Source organism: Neovison vison, chromosome 2 (genome assembly GCF_020171115.1).
Source record: "Neovison vison isolate M4711 chromosome 2, ASM_NN_V1, whole genome shotgun sequence".
NCBI classification, from domain to species: domain Eukaryota; kingdom Metazoa; phylum Chordata; class Mammalia; order Carnivora; family Mustelidae; genus Neogale; species Neogale vison.
Genome location: NC_058092.1, coordinates 96,500,570 through 96,527,325, shown reverse-complemented (window position 1 = coordinate 96,527,325; position 26,756 = coordinate 96,500,570). Strand labels below are relative to the sequence as shown.

The following is a 26,756-nucleotide window of genomic DNA, read 5'->3' as shown; positions in this document are numbered from 1 at the left end:
CCACAGATGGTAACACATTTGGGGATTCAGAGTCATTTCAGTATCATCCTTAAAAAGCCAGATTTGGGAAGGTAAATCTGTTTCTCAAAGCCAAAAATAATTCTCCGAGCCCTTGTCTCTCCCCATCCCCACCCCCCACCCATCCATGCAGGTGATGGGGAGATGTGTCCGTGGTGTGGTTCGGAGTCTGCTGGGGGAAGGGATGAGGCAGCCCAGGGCTGGAGTGGAGCCGGGTGAAAGGGGCTGGCATGGGAAAGAGTATTGTTACATAACCCGAGGGAGCTATGGATGGTGGGCAGATGGAGATGGGAGGCGAGGAATCTGGAGATGGCAGAGTGTGGATCAGCTTCCTCTGGGAGGGAGAGGGACAATGCACGGAAGGCAGGTGAACCAAGAGCCCAAGACCCGCTTTACAAGGTGGTGAAGGAGAGCCCTGCCCAGCCTCACAGCCTCCCCCACATTTTTCTGTCCTGGCTCTGAGGGGCACGGATGGACGCTAAGTTGCCAGCTGGCCCAGAGAGTAGCACACCAGGGACCGCCTTCTCCATGGGACTTGGGGGAAAGAACCGTACCAAGCTCTGGGCCTACCATCTTCACCTGCCATCTAGGAGAACTTTCCAGACATGGGCAGGCCCAGCCTCCTACCTCACCAATGAGGAGTAGAAAGAATATGTTTACCTGATCTCCCTCACCCACTCCCCCATTCCTGATTACCCTGGTGGGTGAAGAGTGAAATAAAAATTAGCATGTTTATCCCACTTTTAAATTTGTTTAATGAGAACTCATTTACCCTCTCCCAATTTAAATTCGTAATAACGCCCTAACCTTTCAGAGCTGATTATTACCCACACCTTCCCAGATCCTCCTACCAAAGAGGCTTTCCCTCCAAATGCTCCTGAGCCTTCCAGGAACTTGACAGTTTGTTGGGCGGTCAACAACATCTGGCAAGCCCACAGGGCTGCACTGGCCTGGCCCAGGTGCTCTCTCTAGGAGGGGAGGGGAAAAGAATCAAGTCCCCTCCCTTGGGTAGTGCTTTGGGTTCCACTGATCTGTCATTAGGACTTTGGCTGTCTCTCACTCAGCGCTGACCCCGCCCCGCGTCCCATTTCCTCCCTGGGCGGGGAGGCAATCGCGGGCTCACCGGCTCCTCTGCTCTCTCCTCCTGTCTTGCAGGGGACGCGGGACTGACTCCAAGCTGGTGTGCCAAGCCTCCGAGCAGCAGCGGCCGGCCCGAGAGCTGGAGTCGTCACCATGGCGGCGGGCGTGGCGGCCTGGCTGCCCTTCGCGCGGGCGGCGGCTATCGGGTGGATGCCGGTGGCCAACTGCCCCATGCCCCTTGCCCCCGCCGACAAGAACAAGCGGCAGGATGAGCTGATCGTCCTCAACGTGAGCGGCCGGAGGTTCCAGACCTGGCGGACCACGCTGGAGCGCTACCCGGACACGCTGCTGGGCAGCACGGAGAAGGAGTTCTTCTTCAACGAGGACACCAAGGAGTACTTCTTCGACAGGGACCCCGAAGTGTTCCGCTGCGTGCTCAACTTCTACCGCACGGGGAAGCTGCACTACCCGCGCTACGAGTGCATCTCGGCCTACGACGACGAGCTGGCCTTCTACGGCATCCTGCCCGAGATCATCGGCGACTGCTGCTACGAGGAGTACAAGGACCGCAAGCGGGAGAACGCCGAGCGCCTCATGGACGACAACGACTCGGAGAACAACCAGGAGTCCATGCCGTCGCTCAGCTTCCGCCAGACCATGTGGCGCGCCTTTGAGAACCCGCACACCAGCACGCTGGCCTTGGTCTTCTACTACGTGACTGGCTTCTTCATCGCCGTGTCGGTCATCACCAACGTGGTGGAGACGGTGCCGTGCGGCACGGTGCCCGGGAGCAAGGAGCTGCCGTGCGGTGAGCGCTACTCGGTGGCCTTCTTCTGCCTGGACACGGCCTGTGTCATGATCTTCACCGTGGAGTACCTCCTGCGGCTCTTCGCGGCGCCTAGCCGCTACCGCTTCGTCCGCAGCGTCATGAGCATCATCGACGTGGTGGCCATCATGCCCTACTACATCGGCCTGGTCATGACCAACAACGAGGACGTGTCGGGCGCCTTCGTCACGCTCCGCGTCTTCCGCGTCTTCCGCATCTTCAAGTTCTCGCGCCACTCCCAGGGCTTGCGGATCCTGGGCTACACGCTCAAGAGCTGCGCCTCCGAGCTCGGCTTCCTCCTCTTCTCCCTCACCATGGCCATCATCATCTTTGCCACTGTGATGTTTTACGCCGAGAAGGGCTCCTCGGCCAGCAAGTTCACGAGCATCCCCGCCTCGTTTTGGTACACCATTGTCACCATGACCACGCTGGGGTGAGTCCGCGTTGGTGGCGGGTTGGGCGGAAGGTTACGTGGAAGGGAAACTTGGGATGGTAGCGGGATGCAGCAGACAGGGGCAGAGTCGCCTGGCGGGGTCATAGGAGCAAGGGGAGTTGTCTTATCCGACGGAGGAAAGCGCACCGTTGATTCCTTTGGGGACGAGAGCTCCCTCTGGATTGAGTTTTCTTGGGGAGGGGGCGGCGGCATGCATGTTATAAAACATGGGAAATGAAGACGTTAGTTCTCTTTTCAGCCATGCCTTCCGTGTCTGTGTGTGGGGTGGAGTGAGTCGCGGTTGCTGCATTCTGAAACGCATCGGTGCTTGTAAGGGCAGCAGGTGGGAAGGAAGAAGGGCCAGAGAGTTGCATTAACCAGAACGGAGAGCACTGTCTCTGAATCCTTCCTGCGTTTCTTCTCAGTCATGTATCTGCAGGCTATCTCTCTTGGGCTTTACTCCCCCCCAACCCCTGCCCCCCTGCCCCGCCACAGACGCTCAAGAGTTCAGTAGCTCTGAGCAGACTTTCTCGAAGTGACTCTGAACTTGGGTTTTCTGCAAAGCAGGGCACCAGACTTACTTTTATTTCCTCACTGAAGGAGGAGTAGCCTTGCTTTCTCAGCCTGATTCTGTGATTGAATGACCCGGCCTACCTGGGCCATTGTGAGATGGTCTGAAGGGATCATGGAGTTAGCTCCCAAAGCAGCAGGACCATCCCGGAGAGGGAGAGGCACTCAGCAAGGCCATGGGTGACTCCATCTCTTCTGCCTCCCCGAGGTCCCTTTTCTAGTTGTGGTCACAGAAATATATTTATGGGGCTGGCCTGCAAAGCTTTCCATCCGGGGAAGGGGCTCAGGAGGGACATTGCAATCTTCTCCCCTAACAGGATTAGAGTCAATGGAGGCAGCTTTATGGAGACATGTATTTCTTAAGGGTTTCTGCTTTGGCCGTTGGAAGTCATTGAGGCTAATGCAAAAATCCCTTTACAATTCATATGCTGGGTCTGTGTTTGCTTAGGCTGGGAAGCATTATATTGCTGATGGAGAATTCATGAAGCTTTTTATTTGGTCTTTGACAATTTGGTTGGTGGCATCATGGTGATTCAATTTTTTTTCCTGGCCGACACCCCGCGGCGCTGGTGTCGGTTTTTCCATAGTGCTGTGTGTGCTTATTGGGAATGACTGAGCAGGTGAGGGGACCTTTTAAAATGATTACATTTGTCATTGTGCCACACGAGAGGGGGGGAGCAAGGGGTGTCATTGTCCATCTGTGGAGGCTACATTGAATGGGGGCATTCCGTTTCCCTCTTGTCTGTCTGACACAGGCCATCCTGCCCCTTCCTCTCTCTCCAACACACCCACAGTTCTTCGAATAGCCACTCACACCCGGGGTTGGTAGGAACATCTGGTTGTTTGACCTTGTCTCTTGGCACAGTAGGATATTTAAAGATAAAATGGCCCGGAAGCTGCTCACCAGGTCAGGAGAAGACGCAGCTTTGCCGTTTGGAGGCTGACCCTAACCGTCCTTTCATACTTTCCTAAAAGGGACACCCCACCCCTCCGAAGTCCAGGACCTCCCTGGCCCCACTTCTGACGTGGCTGTGACTGTCCATTGCCCTATGTGTCCTTTGAGGGGACTCATGACACTAGAGTGATGCCTCAGGACTGCCGTGGGGACAAAACAGGGCAGATGGATGGATGTCAAAGTTAAAGTGGGATCGTTTCAGAGGAGATCGATGGAAACTTCAGAGACCACCTGCCTTTTACTTTTTATTATTAGTATAACAGCACATGTATGTCTACTGTGTGTCAGCGGTGCACTAAGCACTTTGCATATATTATCCGTCTGAGTCTTTACAACAGCCCTGCAAGGTAGGAAAAATGCCATCTTCACAGATGCAGCAGGTGAAGCCCAGAGAGGTCAAGTAGATTGTTGTTGTCATACAGCTGATCAGGGGCGGAGCTGATTTTCCAATGCCAGTCTGGCTGTCTCCAGCGCCCATTCCCTGTTCATGTGCTAGTCCGCTTGTCCATATACTGTTCTGGGTTGTGGGTGGAAAGCAGACCTCCAGGGTTACTTCTTTTACATTACGGCTTCAGGGGTTAATTCATTCAAGGCATGTCGCTCTTGAACAGGAGCACAGTGAGTACCACAGCCACTGCCTTAGGCACACAGGGAATTTGTAAATGAAACATTTTCATCTGGCCAGTTCAAATGCTGCCTTGGAAATCAATGACTGCATTCCTGGCAAAATCCACTGTTTCCCTGTCGCTCAGGAGGCCACTGATTTCCTTTAGCATCTGCACCGTAGGTCAAGGGGCAAGTCCAGTGTCAGCGGACGGACAATCTCGGCCTTGTATTTACTTTCAGAGGACAGGAAGGGGATGGCTGGGAGTGAAGATGAAAGGGGAAAAGGGAGAAGCGTGTTTCCCTGATGGCCCTGTGGACTCCTTGCCCTGCTCTTCCCATGCCTGCAAACATCTGGCCTCTGGAAGGTATAGGAATGAGCAGGAAAAGAAGCCTTCCTTCCGTAGTGTTTTCCTTAACCTCGGGTAAGTAATGGGACAGCAGGCTTTTTCTTCCCATCCGCCCCGGCTGGTGTGGTCAAACGCTGGATTGGGCTACTTTGACTTCTTCCTGAGTTGGCAAATGGAACCATCGCCAGGATCGCTGTCTGGTTATTCATAGAAGGTACTTGGCAAAATCCTTTTTAACGGCTTGGTCAATGTGAATGGGGCGCCTTTTCCATTTGCCTGGCCTGATACTGTTCTCACTTCTTTCCAGACCTGCCCGTCCTCTTTCTAGGGTGGACCTAAGATGCATGCTCTGGCCCAGCCCTAGTTCTGGGGGCAGAGGAGGGCAGCCTTCACCTGGCCTCTGGTCCATCCCCTGGGACACTCTGCAGCATTGTGGTGGTGGTAGTGGGGGGTGTGGTGGGTGGGTGATCTTCTTGCTCTGCTTGGAGGTCTTCCCAACTCGACCCCGGAAACGTTTCCCTCTCCCCTGGCTGGCTCCAGCCCTGAACATATTCACTGGCTAGTTTCAGTCCTAAATCATCCCCAAGAATGCTTCTTTCTCTTACTCCTTATTGGCATTTGAGCCCCGGAGTGGCTGTGGAGTACCAGGGCCCAGTATTCTGCCACATTCCACCGTCTGTCCGAGTGCTTCCAACAGCTCCCAACAGACACTTTGTTCTTCCCGTCTTAGGATCCTCCCTGCCCTAATCTTGCCCCAAGTTCCGGTTTCAGTCTGGCAGAAACTGTCTTTGACTACTTTGCAGAGGAGGGCCAACTGACAGACCATGGGGCTGGACCGAGGACCAATGCGCTGAGGGGAGTTTATGCACCCTCGCTCTGGTTCCTAACTCTGTCCTCTTTCCCAGGACTCACTGATGAGTTACTCAGGTGTCCTCCAGGGAGGAATTTCTTGGAACCGATTATTTCTGTTTATTTAATATCTCAAACTACCTTAAGCACACAGAACAATAATGGCCCAACTGTCACCAAGGCTCAAGGATGACTTACCTTTGCAGCCTCCTGGGCTGGTGGGGAAGACCCCCATGGCCAGCTCATGTTTCCTTTATGCTCTCTTGACCGTGGAGCTCCCACACGCACCATGAAAGGATTACTGTTGGTGCTTATAATTGCTGTTATAAATAAAATCCTCAATTATCTCAGTTAACAGAGGAAAGGGGTAACGCAGAACTCCCAGTATTAAATAAGACCAACATACCTAGTTCACGCAGATATTCTATGTTGTAGACTTTTTAAAGCAGATTTTCCTTCTGAATTTTGTCTGACTTTGCTTGGCATCGTGATTGGCCTAGACTGAGTCAGTCTGTGGGTGAGGCTCCAGTTCAGTGTGTGGAACTGGGGAGCGTGCAGAAGTGGGGAACGTGCGGAAGGAAAGCCTTGCAGAGCAAACAACCACCAGGGCCGTCAAGAGCCAGCTCTGAGACTGGAGAGGATGAGGCCTTCTTGGCTGTTTTCAGGGCTGGGGCTTGGGAAGGGCCCCGAGCAGCCTGGTTCCTGGTGCAATGGCCTGCCGCTTCCAGGTTGGCTTGCTTATGTAATCAAGAAAGGCAGCCTATCTGTCACCCCATGGCCTGAGATGAGAGAGCTTTTGACAGTGTCCAAAAATCACTTTAACGAAAACAGAATCGATTTTTACTTCTTCCAAGCATGAAGCAGCCTCCAGGTGATTTGCATTTCCCTTTAAAACCTAATCCTGGAAGGGGCCTGCCTGAGGTTTTGTGAGACTGGGAGCCGGGCCTGGACAATCAATACAGGCACATCACAGAACAGGGTGCTTGACCAGGTTTGCCCCCCACCCAGTGCAAGAAATAGAGCCAGTCTGAGACCTGGTTAACCCTTCAGTCCCCCAAATTCCAGCTGCATCTTCATCCCCTGCCTCTGGGGCCCAGCAGCCCTCCCCCCAACTCCCAAGTGCCTTGGCCCGGGACACTAGCCAGCTGTGCCTAACTGGAGGGTGGTGTGTCCCTGCCCAGGGCAATCTGGTCATAGCCACATTTATGGGAAATGAATGACTACAGATCTTTTCTTGGTTTGACACTTCTTTTTTTTTTAATTTTTTCTTTTCAGCATAACTGTATTCATTGATTTTGCACCACACCCAGTGCTCCATGCAATCCGTGCCCTCCCTAATAACCACCACCTGGTTCCTCCAACCTCCTACCCCCCGCCCCTTCAAAACCAACAGTTCTGTGATGCTGCAATTCCCAAGAGAAAACACAGATCCACATCCCAACAAGGAATCTTGCATTCATTCAACATTTATTGAGTGCCTGCTGTGTGCCAGACCCTGCAAATACAAAGCACCATGAATGCACATCAGCCCAGCATAAGGTCCAGGCAGAATGAATTGAATGAGACCCACTTCTCTTCCTTTGGACCAAAACAGGAGATGGCGGAAAGAGCAGTAGACCGAGGGTCAGAAAAAGAGGACTTTTCTCATATTCTTCCTGCCACTCCAGAGACAAGCCCTCACTGTACTCTGTGTCTGGCTGACTCCCGTCATCCTTCGCAGCTCAGCCCCTACATCATCTCCTCCAGGAGGCCTTCCTGCCACCCCCAGGCCCAGGGTGTACTAAGTACCACTCCACTTGCTTCCCACTGCGGCGTGGACGTACCTTTGTCTTGTCAGTTGCCACATTTTGTTAACCTGATCTGCTTATGTGTCTTTCTCCCAGGTTGTGAGCTCTTCAAGGGCAGCTTTCAACTGCAGAGATCATTGTGTGATCCGTGCCTAAGTCGGGGTCTCCCGAGATTGCTGTTTAGCTAAACAGGGTTGTACTCCAGTTTTCCTATCTTCATTTTCCTCACTTGCTTACCATCTCCTGGCCATTTTAAGAACCGGTGGGAGTGCTATCTGAATGTGAGCTCTTTGGTCATATCAGACAAATATCCATTTCTGGGCAGGGGGGAGATGGGGAGACCAAGCAGTACGTTGTCTAGTTTGAACGCCAGCCTTAGCTTGGTGGGGCCTTTCTTGCACTGGAGGTTTCAACCCTCAATCTTCACTATTTTGGGTCACTTGGCCATGCTTTCTGCAACAGACTCTGGGACCAAGGAGAAACAGGGAGGGAGCCAGAGGTAAGTCCCCCCATCCATGAAATTCTCCGCCATTCGATTCTTTGGGCAACCAATATTTATTGCATAGCCAGTAGGCACTAGGAACATGGCAGCCAACACAGTAGTCTCTGATCTTGTGGGGCTTACATTCTGGTAGAGGAGCCCAGGTAGTATATAGTTCAGCGGATAAATACCAGTTCATGGTACAGAGGAAAATAAAGCCTGGGGGGTAAGCCGGGAGTGCCGAGTGCCGGCAAGGTGGTGGAAAGAGGGAGAGTTGCTATTTTGTGTCGGGAGCTCAGGTGATATTTGAGCAGAGACCTGAAGGAATGTGGGTAGCTTAAGAAAGAGCATTCTAGGCCACGAGAACAACAAAAGCAAAGGCCATCAGGCAGGAGAGGCTTTGGCATGCTATTCTTGGAATAGCTACAAGGTCCTAATGGTCAAGCGGCAGGAGCAAGGACCAAGTACAGGAGGTAATGGGGGAAACAGCTCCTGCGGGGCCCTTGGGGTCAGAGACTCGGCCTTTTGCCTTTTTCTCTGCCTGGAATGGAAAGCCACTGGAGGGTTTTAAGTAGGCTTCCCTTAAATTTGCAAAGGATCACTCTGGCTGCTGGGTAGTGAATACCAATGTCTAGGCAGCGAGTGATGGTGGCTGGGCCGAAGGTGCTGGTGGCGGGGAAGGGAGAGCTGAGGGACGTTGCGTGTATTCGAAGGCAGGTGCAGCAGGGAGGGAGCCATGCTGGTCTTGCCTCTACCACGCCCAGGGCTTTCCTGGCTACCCTATCAAGGACTGGCCCAGGAAGACATGGTCCACCCCTGCGAGAAGTATTTCACAAGAAGGGGCCTCTTGCAAGAAGGTGGCTTCAAGGCCCAGGCAGCAAGACCCCAGCAAGGATGGAGTGAACCAGCCCCAGAGCCTAAATTGGAGTGTGGTTGTCTGAGAGCCGGACTGGGGCTATCTGCAAGGCGGAGTGTCTGTACCTGGATTGGGATTTCTTTTCTTTTCTTTTTTTTTTTTTAAAGGTTTTATTTACCCATTTATTTATTTATTTAGAGCACATGAGTGGGGGAACGGTGGAGGGAGAGGGAGAGAGAAAATCCCCAGCAGACTCTGCCCTGAGCACAGAGCCCAGTGCGGGGGCTTGAACCCATGACCCTGAGATCGTGACCTGAGCCGAAACCAAGAGTCAGAAGCTTAACTGGCCGGGCCACCCATGCACCCCCGGGGTTTCCTTTCAACACAGGCAGCAAGTACCAAGCGCCTGCCAAGGGCTGGGCACCGTGCTTACCACCCTGGGGGACAGTCTTGGTTCAGAAAGGGAGGCGGAGGTCCATGGCTGGAATAGTAGCTGAGACGGAGGGGTGGCCAGGGTGTCGGGGCTGCAGGGGGTAGAGATGGAGTCCCATGGGTGGTATAGGAGACTTTTGGGGGCTTCCCACTAGAACCATTACTTCCGATCAGTCTTCCAAGCCAGCAATTCAAATTGCTCCAGTTTTGGGGAGGGGCTCTTTAGGAGGCCGGTGCCCATTTCACAGCTCTCTTCCTAAATCTCTCAAAATCAGTCTTAGTCTCCCTCTCTCTCCCTCTCTCCCTCTGTTTGCTTTTGTTTGGGTTTCCCTCTTTAAACACACCCATAAACACAAACATGATTCTTCCCGAGGAGCAGCAATTATTCTGCCTGAAAATAGTGTAAATAAAAGGCAGCCCGGCCCTCCCTTTCCTCAGGGAAGGGACCCAGAACCCCTCAGTAACTCCTCGAGTGTTTTTGCCTCTTTCACCTGGGAGGGAGCTCCTGTTCCAGACTATACAGGACTCTGGTCCACATACTGTCGTGGCCGGGAACGTCCCTGTCCCCTCCCCTACCGCTTCCCTGGGCAGGGAGAGGAGCAGAGACTTAGCTGTGAGGCTCCCAGCCCCTGTGCTTGGGCAGGTGGCCCCCTGAACACAAACAACTCCTTCCCAGAAGCTGACACCGTACTCATGACCTAAGCACCTTCTGGTGATATCCAAGCAGTTTCTCTTTTTTGGAAGTAGGAACCGGTCTCCCAGCAATCTCTGTTGGAAAGGGGTGTTCCATGGTGACCTCAGACCACCTTCCAACGGGGACTTGTTTGTGACAAGGAGGAAGGAGTTACCACAGTGCCTTGGAGCACCCAGAGTTCCAGGCCATAGAGTTCAGAGATGACCTCCAAGTTGAGTCCCGTGCTTGGGCCTCTATCTAGTCTGCATTTCCCAGGCCGGGAAACCGAGGCCTCTTCTCCCCAGCCCCTGCCTCCCTATGCCCAGTGCCATGCAAATGTTGGGTGCCTGGGAAGGTGGGGGGGCCAGAGGGAAGGAAGATAACTCAGACTCTGCTGACCATGACTGGATGGAGGAAGATTGCATCTGGCTCATGTAATCATATTCTGGGTGTCAGGACTGGAATGAGTGTCATTAAACTGAATCAGAAAAATCGTTTTAATATAAGTGCCACCTCACACACAAGCTAGTTGATGGAGAGATGGATGAGGCTGGGGACGCCTCCTTTGTAATGCGAAGCTGTAAAATCCCATCACCTTCATTATTTCCCACGGAGCTAACGCATCAGAATGCCCACGAGCGGCAGAACAGCTTGAATTTAATATACAGAAAGTCCAATCAAACAATAAATGGATGGAACTATATAAAGAAACCATTTTCTGGGAGGCTGGCTCCATTCTCTGGGACTCAGCTCCCTGACACATGAAATGTGCATCAATTTTCCCCAACTAATGCAGCTGCGGAATCACCCCACGTGATATTTGTTTGCTTCAGAAGTGGGAGAGGGGAGCTTGCCCCCCTACATTATCCTGCTATCAATGCAGAATTGCAAATCTCATTGTCTTTGATTCACGCCCTGTTCCCGGTAGCACAGCGAGGGCTGGATGCCCAGCCCTCCTGCACCCCAGAACCTTGCTCGGTCCCAGTGAGGCTTTGGTATTGTCCTTAAACAAAAATCGATTCTGGACCCTGCGCTGCTGGGGGGGCTGGAATGTGTCTACACTTTGCCGTCGTCCGAGAGAAACCAGCCAGAGCCTTAGCCGTGCAGACACACGCCGAGTGCCCGCGACAACGTGACTGTCCAGTCTTGCTTCGAGGTTGTGCAGGGCAGATGTTCCATCCCACTCTGGACCCTCCCACCAGCCAGGCCTCCATCATTCCTTCCATCCTTCTTGCTCAGCCAGCTCCCAGGACTGACCAAGCCGACTGGGTCCACAAAGTTAAAAGGACACATCCGCTCCTCCACCGTCCTGCGATATGTGTCAAAGACAGGCGATGATAATGCTTTATGCTTCTGGCGGGAGATTCTCTCCAGCGTGATGGTTCCGGTGTCATGGGTAACTTAGAGTTCCTCATAATTACAGGCTCAGAGCTGCAGAGAAGTATCATTAGTTTATTTTTACTTCTTCCTGGTCGTGCATACTTAAGCAGAAAAAAAAAAAGTAGGGGTATTTTAAACTAAATGATATTAAAACCACAGACAGCATGAATCTTGATACAATTTGACAAATATGATACTTAGTATTTGCGATGCTCCCTATTAGCCGGTGTTGGGGAAACAGAAATAAATAAGCCCTCGCTCCTGGTCCTAAGAAGTTGATAATACAGCAGGGGATTTGAGTATGTTTACGAGCAGACAAGAGAGGACGGGGCATGTTCCAAATGATCAGGAAGTGTTTGGCAGAGAATAAATGCTTAATAAATATTTGCTGATGAATGAGTGATTGGCTTCACGGAAAAGGTGACATTTCAGCTAGACCAACAACGGTGGGTAGGATTTTGAGATGCGGAAATGGGAAATCCAAGTAAATTGCAAAAGGGCACAGTCCTTGGGAGCTTAACCAATATGCTGCTTTGCCAGGAGTTAGGGCATATGAGGGGACTGGCTGGAGGTAAGCAGGAATAAAAGGCTTGTTAGAGACACGGAGGGCCTAAACTATTAGGCTAAGGCATTTATCTGGTGGGCGTCAGGGAGTCACTAAGGGTGGTGGTCCTTGTTGCAGTGATTAGGAAGATTTATTCGGAGTGGTCTCCTGGGTGAATGTTAGAGGGGGCCCTGATCCATTGTGACATCAGCAAGCGGACTGATCAGGAAGACATGCAGGACGCCTGTTGTGGGATGGTCACAGTGGAAACGGACAGAAGGAGGTAGAGTGGAAAGGCATGTGAACTCTGGGATCATGAGGCTGGGTGATTGGGGAGGGGGAGACAGCGAACGTCAGGGAAGGAGCAGTTTGGCAGAAAGGCAAGGGAAAATAGAGACTGTGAACTTGGCTTTGGACCTTGGTCACTTGCTGTTGACCCTGGGTGGCTTGGAGGCAGCTGGCAGGCATGTGGGAAGGTAGGTCTGGAGCTTAACACAGAGAAGGGGTCTAGCAGGGCAGTTTTGGAATGGGCTGCAGCAGGTAATAGATATTACCAAAGAGAACCAAAGGGAAGGTGGAGGAGAGGCCCCACATCTCTGGCAATTTGCCTCCTTCAGGAACACGGCTGCTATCCATGCGGTGGCTTTGCCAACATTTCCGTTCAGCTTTTCTCCTTGACCTGTGGGCGTTCCCTGTCCTGCTGCATCTCTGCTGGGGCCAAAAGGTCGTATTGGTTTTCTGAGTCAAACAAGGTTTTCTTTTAGTTTCCTACAATGCTAATTAAATAAACAGCTCCGACCCAGGAAGGCAAAATTGGTTTAGGGGCTTTGCTGAACAATAATACTAAAAGGATCCTCACATTGCCATGTGGATAAGATAGATGGGTTCTGGGTGGTCACAGACCAACAAAGCATCTGTGTCGGGCCCAGGGGGATGCCAACTTAGAGTGGCCCAGCCTCAGGGGCTGGCCCCGTCCTGGTGCTTGCAGAGCCAGACCCCTGAGCAGAGGCATAGGCAATTTAAGACGCTGTCTATGCCCCTCATTCCCCTCCTCGCCTTAGGGAGAAATGTCGGACACACTGCTGGCATCGCTGGGAGCCTCCTCTGGCCTGTCCCCAGAGATACCTGTCTTGGGCCCATGGTAAGCAATGGGCACGGCGATGGCTCAGTAATTCTGCAAATGTGCATTGAGCTGTGCCTATGAGCAAGACGGCATCCTTGTTGACTGGAGGAGCTACAAAGAGAAAACAGGGTGAGGACTAAATCCCACGGGGTGGGTGTTTTAGGCTCCCTTTCTTTGTCTGAAAAGACCAAGATGCTGACAGTTTAGGGAACTTAACCCCGTTCATATGCTGTAGGAGCATTACTGGGCTCGGACTGAAGTCTGACGTCGTCTGACTCTTTTCAAGTCTTCACAAAGAGCATCAGCCCAGTAACAGAGGTGCCGTGTGTGCACAGAGCTATCTGTCTGGGCTCAGCAAGGTGAGAGGTACGAGTAAAGGGTAACAAAGGGCAAGGGGAAGGTGCAGGAGGCAGGAATCAGAGAGGGCTTCTCAGAGGAGGTGGCATTTCAGCTGGCCCTTGGAAGATTGTAGTGCCTACAATGAACACATTGTAGATGTGTTCATTCCTTCTATCACTTCTTCAGCAAATATGGTGGGTCTGCGTGGGCCAGGCCGTGTGCTGGGGGCTAAGGGGGTACTCGTGAACTGAACAGACAGAGCCTCTGGGATTGGCATTCTCGCCGGAGTGGCAGACGGTAAAATGAATGTATTAAACGGGAAGGTTGAAGTAAAAGCCGAGGAGAAATAGAGAAAGCTGGTAAGGGGAGAGAGAGGGAGGGCATCGGCAGCACTGGGGAGAGATGAGGAGTCAGGCCAGGAGGACTCAGGGGCAGCTCCTGTAGCCTTTCCCCGAGGGAAGTGCTCTCCACAGTTGGTTAGGAGTCCAAGGGAGGCTGGCCCCGGCACAGAAATGATGATACAAGAGCTGTGTTGGAGTCTCGTTAGGGACACTGTCCAGAAGGCGGAGAAGCAGCTGTGTGCCTTCCTCGCTGGAGACTGAGTGAGGAGAGATAGGCTCACCCCGATGTGTGCAGGACCGCTGACCTTCCTTCTCCTTAACAACAAGAACAACAATAATAATACTCGTTGATGATACCGAGCTTTGACAGTGTCCCAGGTCCTGTGCTAGATATGAATTACTTATATGCATTTCCTCATTTAACTCCCCCATTAACCAAAGGAGAGCGAGATCACTGTTGTCTTTGTTTTAAAGCTAGAGAAACGGGAGGTCTGCCCGGAGTCTTCTGCTGGTAACTGGAGGGGCTGGGACTCTCCCATGCACTGGTCTGACCTGCAGGGACTCTTTGGCTCTACCTAAAGTCCACATTACCCCCAGGAGGCCTTTGGGGGGAATCTTCTTCCACAGCCTCTGTCTCCGGCAGAGGGAGGCGGACACAGCCTCCCCGATGTGCTGATGTGCCTGGACCAACGACTCTCGGGCCTCTTGGAAACATCAGGAGCATAAGGAGTGGACAGAGGATGGCGATGGAGGACAGAGTAGAGTCCCTGGAGACAAGGCCAGTGGGGAGCAAGTTCCTCTGGGCCCATGGAGATGTGACCGCAGGTGATAGGCTGGGGGCGAGGTCGCAAACAGGACCAGGGAATCCTGGCGACAGGAGGGAGGACAAAACGAAGGAGACAGGAAATTTTGAGTGTAGTTGTAGAGTTTGTGCAAAAAAAAAAAAAAAAAAGAGAGAGAGAGAGAAAGAAAGAAAAAAAAATCAAGGAAGAGGGAAAGTGGTAAATATGCATACTATGTAAATATCCTCTGTAAAATTTTTTTAGAATAACTTTGACAAATCTCGTGCCGTCTTCCTCTTTGCAGAGATTCTGGTTTCAGGACGGGGCTTCGTTGCCCCGTCCTCTGCCTGGGTGCTCTGGGTGTTGGGGGGATCCCCACCCACTCCGCTGCAGGCCTTTGGGCACAACAGCCTTTCCTGGACCCTCTGAGTGCCCTGGAGAGACAGCAGGCGAGGCAGCAGGGAGCTGGAGGCCAGGCTCAGAGTTCTGGAATGGTGGGAAGAAGCTTTGCAAGGGCGGGGGTGTCAGAGCCGGGCAACAGAGCTCAGGCTGGCCGGTGCTCCACACCCCCTCAGCTCTAGCCCCTGCACAGGATCCTGGGAATAGCACAGGTGGAGGTAGGGGGAGGAGTCTCCTGGGATCCCCCACCAGTCCACAGGTCTCCACCCCTATGGGTCACGGCTGTCACTTTGCACCTGCCCTCCACAAAGAATTGTACCCGGTGCAACGCTCTCTTCATGAATTGCGTTTGCCAAATGAGACCCGGTATTAGTTTTTCTTTTTCCCCCTTCTTCCTGGCCTGTTTCTCGTCTGCCTCCAGAAGCTGCTAGAAGTTCTCCCCAGAGTTTTATATCTTGAGGGCTTGTGTCTTTGGACCCAAAGTCTCCCCCAATCCTTCTCCCCCCTCCCCTCTCCCAGCAGAGGCTTCTCTCTCTGGACTAACAAAAGGGCACTGTGTCGATTAATAAAACATTTTCTTGCAGTCTGATGGCCACACTCAGTTTGGGCAGGGCTTAGGGATGATGAAGCGTTATGCCCACCCCCCACCCCACACACTGCGTTGGACTTTCTTAATATTTCCATGTAAGGTCAGCTTCTCATCCGAAGAGCAGAGGCTGCTGCGTTCACGTTCCGAGTTAGGTTCTTTACGCCTGGGCTGGCCCACAAGAGTTGACTGAATTTTTTGGCTGGGGTGGGACTCCCTAGGGCAATGGAAAGACCACCAGGTTAGGAGCCAGGATATGGGGGTTGTGGGGCTGGTTTGGGCAGGCTGTGTGACCTTGGCCAAGCTGCTTTCTTTCTCTGGTCCTCAGCATCCTCTTCTGAATGAGAAGGGGTTGAATTTGGTGCGTTTTCATCTCCTAGACTGTTTCACAAGCTGTAAGTCTCTTAGTCTTTGAAGGAAAATTGGTTTTTAGTCCAGGAGCCTGGATGATTCACAGCCTGGAGAACCCCCACCCCCCACAACCACCACCCCTGGGTGCATGGCGGGTCATTGGGGACCTCCCCATTTCCCTTTCCTTACCTCTAAAGAGGAAGAAGTTAAGAGTCCCTGGCCAAAATGACCACAGAAAGGCAAGGCCTGGGAGGTTCTTCTGGGAGACTCTCCCAGAAAGCTCCAGGGTGTCTGATGGTGAGCCAGGATGATATACATGGTCAAGGTTAGCAGCCCTCATCCACACAGAACTGTGTTTGGTGAGAGCAGGGAATTGTGCATTCAGGTCCAGGGCTCCTCTGCACAGGCCAGATGAGAAGAAGGCATAAGATGTAGGACCGTCAGACAGCTATCTGAGCTTCACAAGTCTTGGGGTTAGAGTCGAGTTTGCTAACCCCTTCAGCGTTGGACCCCCTCCCCCCGCAACCTCCCAGCAGGTGGCAACAGGTCTGCCTGAACCTTTAGGGATGAACGTTTACCCTTGTGGCTGCAGCTCATCCCATTTTGGAGAGGGTCAGTGATCCCCACCCTGCCCGGTATATTCAGCCCAAGTCTGCTTCCTCTACACCCCAGAAGGAGGAGGGTTTGAGAACCCAGAAGTTTCCGTAAAGGAAACCGTTCTGCAAGGCAATTATAATTATGGCTGGGGGACTGACTAGGGGACTCAGTGTCAGGAAGACCCCGGGACATCTGTCCTGGCACAGTCTCGGGGTTACCCAGCCCCAGCCCAGGTAGTTCCTTTAGGGAATGGAAGCTTCATGGGTGAACGAGCCCCAAATCACACCCTTTGGGGTGAATAACCAAGGTGGACAGGTGGATTCTGGGGCAAGTAGAACCCCTTCCACTGTCTCCCCTCATGCCATCCCCACCGATGCCTGCACCAAGGGCCGGTTTCTTGCTTGTCCCACCCCATCCCCAGATTCCTTCTCTTCCCATTATCCCGTGGGTCTGGAAATGACTCTCCCTTCTCCACCCCCATTATTTTATGACATGAGCTCCCACAGGAACACAGGGCAATCTATATATCGCTGTTAGCATTCGTGTGGGCAGTGTGGCTGACATTACCTGAAGGTGTTTGAACGAATCCAACCGCTTAATGATTACAGAGGACTGGGGAGAGGGTGAGCCACATGTGGGCTCTCTCTGGCTGGGAGCATCTCGTGGGCTTTCTTTGCAGTGTGCAGAGAGGACAAGGACTGAGGGGCGGGCAGCAGGTGGTGGCAGTGAAGGGGAAGCTGGTGGAGATGGGCCAGGTGAGTGAGTCTCCTCCTAGGGGGCTCTCTGCCTTCTGTCGCCGCCATCTGAAAGCCTGGGTACACAGGCCCGTCTGCGTAGGTAGCCCTGGCTCCTCCAAGGCAGGCACTCTGGTCCCAGACCCCAGCTCCCAACAGGGCGCCTGGCACACGGAAGGGGCCCAGTTGTCAGGTTCTGGCCCATCCTTTCCTCGTCACGCCCTGCCAGTTCCCTTCAGACACAGCGAGAAGCACCTGCACATGTGTGGGTCAGAGAAAAAGGCGGACAGAACTTTAGACGGAGTAAGACTGGTCCATGGGTCAGGTGCAAGGTTTGTGGATTTCATGGCACATGGTGAGGGAGGATGTGTCCAATTTGGGGGTAGAGCATGTAACTCTGGACCATTTCCTATCCAGAGAGGGTCAGGCCACAGAGATCATCAGATCTGCTCGACCGAGAGATGCCACGGAAGACGGAGACCTTGTGTGCACATTCTGGGAGGAAGTAGGCTTGGAGAGCGGGAAAGGCAAACTGTTCCAGGCAAAAAGGAAAAGTTGGGGGGGAGACTCAGAAAAAGGCAGCATGCTTGTGGCATGTGTGTGTGTGTGCGCGCGCACATAGGAAGGCCGGCTGGCAAGGAGGGGCGGAGAGGGAGTTCTCAGTGTAGCTCTAGCCTGTTGCTGGCCCCGGAAAATTTCTAGATCTTGTGCTCTTTTTGCCATTTGGAGTGCCTCCGTCCTTGGCCTCTTCAGAGGTGACCCTTTTCCCCTAGCAGAAGCATCCTCCTGTGCCAGAATTCGGGACTCTGGCTCTCACGTGAGACCCTCACCCACCCATGCCTTTTCCCCAGAGAGTGACTCTGTGCATGGAGAATTCAGAGGACGGGTGGGGATCCTGTCTTTATGAATTTGACTACTCTAGGGAGGGACCTCATGTAAATGAAGATGTTAGATCTTTTCCTTTAAAAAATCACGAACTGTATCAAACATACAAACATACAAAGAAAAAAAGATCTTGCCATCTTTCAGGCAGCATCTGTAAAATTCCCTTCCGCCCACAGACGTGAGTGCCTTTCACTGGTGTGGCAGGATTATTTAGTGAAACTCATGTTATAGGATAAGGGCTTTATTTTAATGAGGCTGGGGGCTTGTGTAGATACAAAGGCATGTGCGTTCTACTGTTTAAAAAAAAGTTAAAAATGTTCTCTTCTCTTTTTTTTTGGTGTTTTATTAATTAATTGATTGATTGATTTTTTTGATGTAGTGTTCCATGATTCATTGTCTGTGTATAAAACCCAGTGCTCCATGCAATCCTTGTCCTCGTTAATACCCAGCACCAGGCTCACCCATTCCCCCCACCCCCCACCCCTCCAAAATTCTCCATTTGTGAAACATAAAAATCTTTTTTTCATGTTAAAATTAAACCAACCAGAAAAAAGAAACGAATTTGTTTAAAATTAAACCCGAGCCAGAGAGATTCAATAGTCCTCGGATCTGTAGTCCCATTGACACAAAAATGTGTTGGGAATGGAGGTGGGAACAGGAAACCTCTGACCTCAGATGCAATCAGAATCCGCTATGGTCGGTTTCCTTTATTCATTCAACAAACATTCATGTCCTGCACCTTGCTCTAGAGGTGATGAAAAACTCCTCGGGCAAAGTCAGCAGGCACAGAAAATGAATCAGATGAACTGCAAGGACACCTGTGACTCTGCTCCCTGCCAGAGCTAAGGACTAGGCACTTTGGGTGATGCAGGCAGGGGAAGGAAGCAGCCCTCTCTGCTGGCCTAGCCCTGAGGGATTCCCCTCTCCCCGGGGCTAGTGGTGGTGGCCTGGTGGGGGCATGGCAGGGGCATGGCAGGATCCTAGCTCCTCCACCTCCCGTCCTTGGAAGAGGCAGAGTGGATTCTCTCCTCCTTTCTACTCTTATGTCTAAACCTCCTTGTAACAGCTACAATTTCAACATTATGAACTTTGGTTCCGAGAGCGCCCCCCACATGAATTTGTACTGCCTTCCTAGCTCCAAGTTTGACGGTCTTTTCCTTTAGACTTGTGCCTGCCCTCCCCAGTGTGGTCCCCTGGCCACGCCTTTGACCTTGCTGTTTGGAGTTGGCCAGGCTGCTTGAGGTAGGAGTTTCCTAGCCAGGGGCTCTGCTACCCCCACCCCACCCGGCTGCCCTGGGTCCTGAGCAGCTCTGCACCTCTCCACATGCCTGGAGACCGTTCTTGGCCACCTGTGCACCACAGCCCACAGGTTGGAAATTCTAGAATCCTTGGTTTCACCTCTACCCACCTGGCGCTCTCCAGGTCCCAGCTGGGCCATTCTCGGTGGCCGTCTGCTTTGGCCCAGCACTGTCTGCCAAGCCAAGGAAGACAGTGAGATCCTAGAGTCCAGTACTGTGGTCCAGGCGGAGTCTTGGCCCCTCCACCCTCCCTGCCCGGCCCTGGCCAGGAGCCCAGGCAGCCACAATGGCACCTAAGTGCCTATTTCCCTCCTTCTGCTGAATTGCAATAGAGTTGTAACCAGAAGGCAGTTTGGAGGCACTGACTTGGGGAGGGAAGGAACATTAAAGAGTGAGGTAAAGGATGAGCCCTCTTCTCCCTTTCTGTGGAGGACTGATTCCCTGCAACGGCTCAGACTATGCCTTGAGGAGGGCAGTAAGATGATCGAAGAAAAGCTGAGGATGCTTAGGCAGGAAACCTTTCGAAAGAGAAAAAATCCTGTATCTGTGTCACTGTAGCAGCGGGCATGAGTGACGGTGCTGCCTGTCTGGTTTCCTCCCGGCCCCAGAAGGCCATCTGGTAGTCAGGTCCCTTGTAACCTTCTTTGCACCCAGCCAGGCTCCCTATCAGGGTTCTGCTGAGGGCCAGCCTCTGTCTGTCATGATAGGGTCTGTTCACTGCCTTGGTCTCAACTCTCAGTGGAGCTGATCTCTCTGCTTAGCTGGGGCTTGGCTGGGGTCAGGTGGTCTAGGACAGTCTCACCCATGCGGTGGCTGGCTGGAGCCATGCAGATGGATGATGTGGTTCTTGTCTCTGATCATCCAGTAGGCTGGCCCGGATCCTTCAACTGGTAGCAAGTCACCGAGTCACAAGAGCTGAACGAGATGTCAGCTCCAACACACAAGCATTTTTTCAACCCCCTGCTGTGTCACGTTTGCTAATGCCCCAAGCGCCAAAGCCAATCCTATGTGCAAGCCCAAGTTCAAGGGGGTAGAAAGTCGATTCTGGTTTTTGATGGGATGAAGCACGATGTCACATTACACAGGGGTGTGAAGACAAAAGGATGAGAAGAATTGGCAGGCGTTTCTGTAACCTGCCACAGGGTCATTATGTGAGCTCTGTGGCCTCAATTTTATAGTGGGGGACCGGTGGGGGATGTATGGACAGGCTGGGAGGTGGTCCACAGGAACCTTAGCCTGGTTAAACTTCCAAGTTGTTTTCATGGTGCAACATGGGGGCAGTGGTTTCAAGTCCCTGACTGTGGGAGGTAATGGAGTGGTATGGCTGTTTTGATTGGGGTTGGAGAAGGCAGTGAAGAGAGTGGGTTTTCCTCTCTGGTAACATCAGTGTCCTCCTGTCCCAAGGCAAAAAGCCATAGGCTTGTTCCTTCCTGAGAACTGTGACTGTTGCTGGAGGCTAGGCCTGATCTCTCCGAGGAGTCCCCCACTGGAGAGAGTAGGTTCTAAAGAGTACGGGCTCCAAAAGCAAACAGACCTGCATTCCACCCCCAGCTCTGCCACTTTCCCATGGCAGGACCTCACAGCAGGCTGCCTGCAGACCATGGTTTCATCTTTTGGCAGATGAAGAATGCTGTTATGTTCAGGGCACCTGGGTGGCTGTGTGTTAAACCTCTGCCTTCGGCTCGGGTCATGATCTTAGGGTCCTGGGATGAAGCCCCGCATCGGGCTCTCTGCTCAGTGGGGAACCTGCTTCCCTCTCTCTCTCTCTCTGCCTGCCTCTTTGCTTACTTATGATCTCTCTCTCTCTGTCAAAAAAGTAAATAAAATCATAAAAAAAAAAAAGAATGCTGTTAGGTTCATCAATGATGCTGCTTAGGAAGGTGCCTAGGCCAGAGCCTGGCCATGCGAGTGCCCAGCGTGAGGGCTTGGAGGGCCCCTTTGCCCTTGCACATGGGGATGGATGGGCAGAGTGACAGAGCTATCACTGGTAACTAACTCTTGGCTCGCCCAGGAATACCAGATGGTGTGCCAGCAACTCGGGCCAGGGAGACGCAGGGCAAAAACTACAGCAAGAATAGAAGTGGGACTGTAGCTGCCCAAGGGCTCAGCTCTGTGGTCCCAGTCACACAAGCAAGCAGGGCTCTGGGTGAGTCCCAGAGTCTTAGACACAAGAAAACTGAGATGCCATCCCCCCTATTGGCCAGGCAGCAACCAAGGTCAGACAAGAGCCCAGATCGCCTTATTCCTGGCCAGCGCCCTTCCCTCCATGGCATGAGATCTGATGTTTCCCTCCGGCCTCCCTTGAAATACCCAGTTCATCGTCAGGTTCCCAGGCCTTGATACAGAGCTTCAGCCTAGGGAAGGGGAGAGAAGACACGTCATCGGAGGAGGGAGTTTGGTAACTGCTCACAGCTGCTGAGGAGGACACGGGCCTTTGCAGAGACACTGAGCCGAGGTCAGGCCTGGCTTTCAGACACCCGGGAAACAAAAGAGAGCCATCCCCATCAAACAGCTCCCGCCCTCCTCTCGCTCGGAGCTGCCTGGAGCGAACGAGGAAAACGATTATTTATCAGGGAGCTGGTCAGGAAATTGGACACATTCAACAAAGACCAGGAAACATCATGCCAACTGGGCCTGATGGGGGTGACCGGGCTGCTTGGAGCACAATGGGCTCGCTGGCGTCAGTGTTTGCTTTCTGAGGGACAGCTGAGGACGCCCACCACATATGTGATGAAGGCAGGGAGAGAGTCCCTCGGTGGCCAGCCAGAATCCCGGCTGCCAGCTCCTGGCGGGACAGCCAGAGAACAGCAAAGTAGGCCGGGCTGGAGCCCAGGTCCCCGGGGGGAAGAGAGAGCTTTACACTCCGTAGCACCTCCCTCCTCCCCGGGACAAGAGGGAGTCTGGGCTCCTGGGCAAAAGTGCCCAGGCTGCTCTGGCAGAGGCAGGAGCTTTCCCTAGAGTGGAAGTGGGCGTTTGGATGGGGTTCCCCCAGTCACTCGTTACCCTCCCCCACGGCCAAGGCCCCAGGTTCCCCTTGGGCTCCTCATTAAGAAATAGAAAGATGAGTGCCCACGGGAAGGCGCTCTGGAAACAGTCTGTTCTGTTCCCTGCCCTGTCCCTTGGGGACCTACACTCATTCCCATCTTAATACAAGAAGGGGTTGGAGAGAAAGCATCTCGCCTGGAGTTAGGCACTTTCCGTAGGTAACTGTGTCTGCTTCAGTCAGGCCTCTCCTCTTGTCTCAGCCTGGGGGAAATGATGTGGTGTCTCCCCCACCCCACCTCCAGCCCCATGTTTCCCCCAGGACCTTCCAGCATTTTCTACCTGCCCCCTTTCTGGGTGAGGGGTAGGGACTGCAGAGGCCCATGCTCGTGGGGGCCCCCCTGGGCCTGACCAGTCCTGTGGGAAGGTGGGGAGGGATACCCAGTGCTGGCCAGTCTTTGGCCCCTATGTGTCACCACTCCATGGCAGACGCTTTTCTCCATTTGGAGGGTGACTGGGGGCTGTGAGCAGTGTCCTCGCTGTGGCTCAGTGGGGCTTTCTTAAATGCTCTGAGGATCGACATCCTTAGCAAAAAAGGATCCTGGGCTTTGGAGTATTTTCTCTGGGCCCATATATCAAGGCCTAAATATCTGGGGACCGGTGGGGTCCTAGAGGTTGTGCGTGGGTCTTCTGTGGAGCCAGCTCCGGTGGAGGCAACGTGTCCCCACAGTGGGGTGTGGAGGAGTTTGGGCCAAGGCAGGGAAAGGAGAAGTGGGTAGGACAGAGGGACCCTAAGTGGGTAGGACAGAGGGACCCTCTTACCATGGGGCTATCATACACCCAACCATTCCTGTCCACCGCCCACCCACCCACCCAGAGCTCTGGGGAAGGAGCTCTCCCTTGGCGTCCTACTTCGCACTCTCTACGTGCCACGGAACCCCTGACAGGGACAGCGGGGCACAGAAGATACTTCCGTTCCTTCATCACAGACACCCTTCCCGGCACTGGGCAGTGAGAGAGTATAGCCATCTCCACCCCTGCTGGGCCCCAGAGCAGGAGGCAGTGAGTGGAGTTAAAGCATCTGCCACTCAGTTCATGGGGGCCCCTGGAAGCTCCCAAACCCTGTTGGACCCTTAGGAATGTGAGAGGCCCCTTCCTGCTGAGGGTGGGAAGTAGAGGGTGGGATGAGCCTCCTGGAGCCAGGGGACAACCAGGCAGTCCCAGGGTACGGCAGGATGGGAGGACTATGCACCTCAGGGTGCTCACCATGGAGCATTTAAATATGGAGCAAAACCTCAGTTTCTGCCTTTCTGTTTATAGTTGCCTTTTCCTCCGGAAAAGAAGCCTTCATACCTTGAGTCATTCCAGCAAAGAAGGCTGAGGTTTTATGGAGGGTTTACAGGGAGCTGGGGAGCTCGTGCAAGTGCTTCTGGAAAACCAGGACAGGCCACTGACTGCCTCCCTCTGATACACAGAATCACAGAATGGGGACCTGCGAACGCCACACACTCTCTGTTCGGGCAAGGGGGCAGAGCCCAGCTCTTGGAACTCCTGCACAATTACTCTTCTTAAACCGTTCTGTAGTCTGGCTGCCTCTGTGAGCGAGGGTGTGAGTGTTTCCCTTCCCCTATCTATATGGATCTGTCACTGCGTGATAAAATAGAACATGATGAGTGTCATTCTAAAGCAATTACAAGCAGGATGCATAATGGCTGAGCTGGGGAACACGGCATATGGCCTCGGGCAGGCGCCCTGTGAGAATTCACTGGGGAGATTTTGCCCCCCCCACCCCGCCCTGAAAAACCAGATTGGGCTTCATGGTGAGGAAGAAAAGGCCATCAAAGCCCCCCACTGCCCACCAGGTGGATGCTGAAGGTTCTGGGGTGGAGATCAAGGGTGGCCATACGCAGCTGACTGGAGGACGGGGCCAGACCCAGGGGACCTGCAAGCTCCAGATGGTGCGGAAGAATGGGGAGCAGCAAACGTACCCTCAGAAATCCGCAGCTCAGCAGCCCGAGCCTGGAGAGGTTTAGGGGAGCTGGGGGAACACGAAGAGTGGAGGCTAAATGGTGTTTTTATTTTATCCAAGCCAATTCTTCCGGATGCCTTTGTTCCCTCCCTCTAGCCCCAGCCACTTCCTGCTCCTCTGGCAGCCCCAGCAGCCCTGGCAGCCCCAGCAGCCCCCAGCAGCCCCCAGCAGCTCCCCCGGCAGCTCGAGGCTCTGTTCATACATCCGATTGCTAAGTGAAGCTCACAGGGCCTCCAGGCTCCTCTGCATGTCGAGGACCAACTTCTGCTCTTCCCAGGGAATGGCCCTACTTCTGGGCACTGCTGATCTGGCCTGAGGCTTTCTCCTACTCTGGTCTCAGCTCAGAGAGCTGCAGGGGGTTGGGTAGGTTTCCAGATTAACCGTGGGTCTCTGGCAGGGAAGAGCACAGCCTGGTCAGGTTAGGTTGGATGATGCCTTTATAGAAGCTGGATTAGGATACTCTCTCTGTCACAACTTAGGATGAAAGTATCCCCCTGCCTCACCCCAACTGTGTGTGAGTGTGCGTACACACCTGCACATATGCGATGGCCTGTCTCTGAGCTGCCAAGTCACTGGGCAGAGCTCCCAGGGACTCAAGGGTCTTTATCCAGGTCCCCTGGAAAAGGACCAGTGGCCCCGGCTATACCCTGATTTGCAGTGGGAAACAGGCAGTCTGTTCTGTCCAGGAGCTCCCCAGGCGTGTACTCCTGATCATCACTGAGAGTCCTTTTCTCCTTCTGTCCACCTGCTGACATGCATTAGCAGAGAATGGCCAACTCATTTTGTGAAGGGCCACAGGTAGATATTCGAGGCTTCGTGGGCCCTACCTTCTCTGTTGTAACTACTCAGCCTTTGTAGCATGAAGGCAGCCATCGACAGTAATGAATGAGTGTGGCTGTGTTGCACTTTTATTTATGAAAACAGAAGATGGGACGGATCTGCTCCAAGGGTGTGGTTTCAGAAGGAGTGGTGAGGAGAAGCCTGACCCCAAGGCTTGCCCTCCGCAGACATCCTCTTTTTCTGGGAGTCCAATCAACTCTTTTGCTTTAAAATGAAAACTTCCCATCAGCTCTTCCATGCTCCCTTCTTGGGGCTGCGTGCACATACCCGTTTTTTACTTGGAATTATATCCTTATAGAACTTGGAGCTGAAAAGGTCATTTCACTCTACTCACATATTTTCAATAGAGGAAAATGAAGGCGCAGAGGAGGGAGGCTGCTGGCCCAGGACCGTGCTGCTAGCTAGTGGCAGAGGAGGAGTCGTTCAAAGTCTGGCAACTTCGGGACGGACCTTCCCTCTCTCTCGTACAGCCTGCTTCCTAGCCTGTCATGTCTCTAAAATGGGGCAGGACCAAACACAGAACTGAGCACCAAGGAACCACAGCCTGGACTAAGTAACAGTGCTGTGTGTGTGTTTAGTGATTCTGTGGGGCCTCTCGGGAGTTGGGGAGAAGTCCCAGAGGAAGAGCTGTGTTACTTTCTGGAAATTCACTCCGCTGGGCACCAAGTGGGAGAGAAGGAGGGCCTTCTACCTGGTGCTTTTTTCTCTAGCATAGATTCAAGTTGAGCAGAGGAAGCTTTGCAATCACTGCTTTGTTCAGGATACCCTCCCCCTTCCCCTCTCCCCCTGTCCCTTCCCCCTTGATCGTGACCCTGCGATTTGGGCCCCAGTCCCCACCATTCAGCCTCTCTTAAGACATAGCACTGAGTACAGCAGCACAAGCTTGGTTATACGTTCTTTAAGAAGAGAAGGAAGAAGGGAAAACACTCGTGAGTGTATTCCTTCTCTGGAGACTATGAACAGGATCTTCACTGTTGGTTTAACAGGAAGGGGTGTCTGGGCAGAGTAGGGAGGAGGAGGGAGAATGGCCTCATTGCAAAGAGAGAGGAAAGCTCAAGTCCCGAGGGGTGTCCTGCCTCCTGAGGTCTCTTTCTGGTCCTCCATCAGGACCAGGACGCTGAGTAACCCAGTGAGTCAACCTGGGCTCCTACTGGCAAGGCAGTGGGGTTGGGGGAGGGTTGGGAAAATGAGCTGAACCCCCAAGCCCGGTGTTTGGCTGCACCTGCCCTTGAAATTAGGAAAGCTTCGTGTCAGGAAGAGAAAAGTGGGACTCGAGAGCCCAGGCCAGGCCTGGAAAGGCTCCCGGAGGATGCTGAGCTCAGAACCCAGACCCTCCAATCAATAGGGCATGTCTATTTATAGCATCAGCCCGGGAGAAACTTAATTATGATCAAAGGGAGCTATTTAATACCGTGCTTGCTGAAGACGCAACCTCTTGTCAGTAGAAATTAATCAGCGGCGGCCGTGGGCTCCTGCCCCCTCAGGCTCCAGAACTGGGGAGGCGTCTGGCGGGAGCTGAGCACCAGCCGCCCCAAGAGGGTCGATGACATCGGTGCCCTCACACAGTCAGCCAGTGGCCAGTGTTGCACTTTTATTTATGAATGAATAAATTTATTTATTCTCCCCCAGGACA

General features: G+C 53.1%; 1 protein-coding gene across 2 annotated transcripts in view; it reads left to right on the top strand.

Moving 5' to 3' along the window:
* The first annotated feature begins 1,251 nt into the window (after positions 1-1,251).
* Positions 1,252-26,756, top strand: part of KCND3 (potassium voltage-gated channel subfamily D member 3) — a 205,394-nt gene continuing 179,889 nt past the window's right edge. For both annotated transcript variants that reach the window (XM_044238917.1, XM_044238915.1), the window contains exon 1: positions 1,252-2,357. In XM_044238917.1, the coding sequence (XP_044094852.1) occupies positions 1,252-2,357 (1,106 nt within the window). The remainder of the gene's footprint in view (positions 2,358-26,756) is intronic.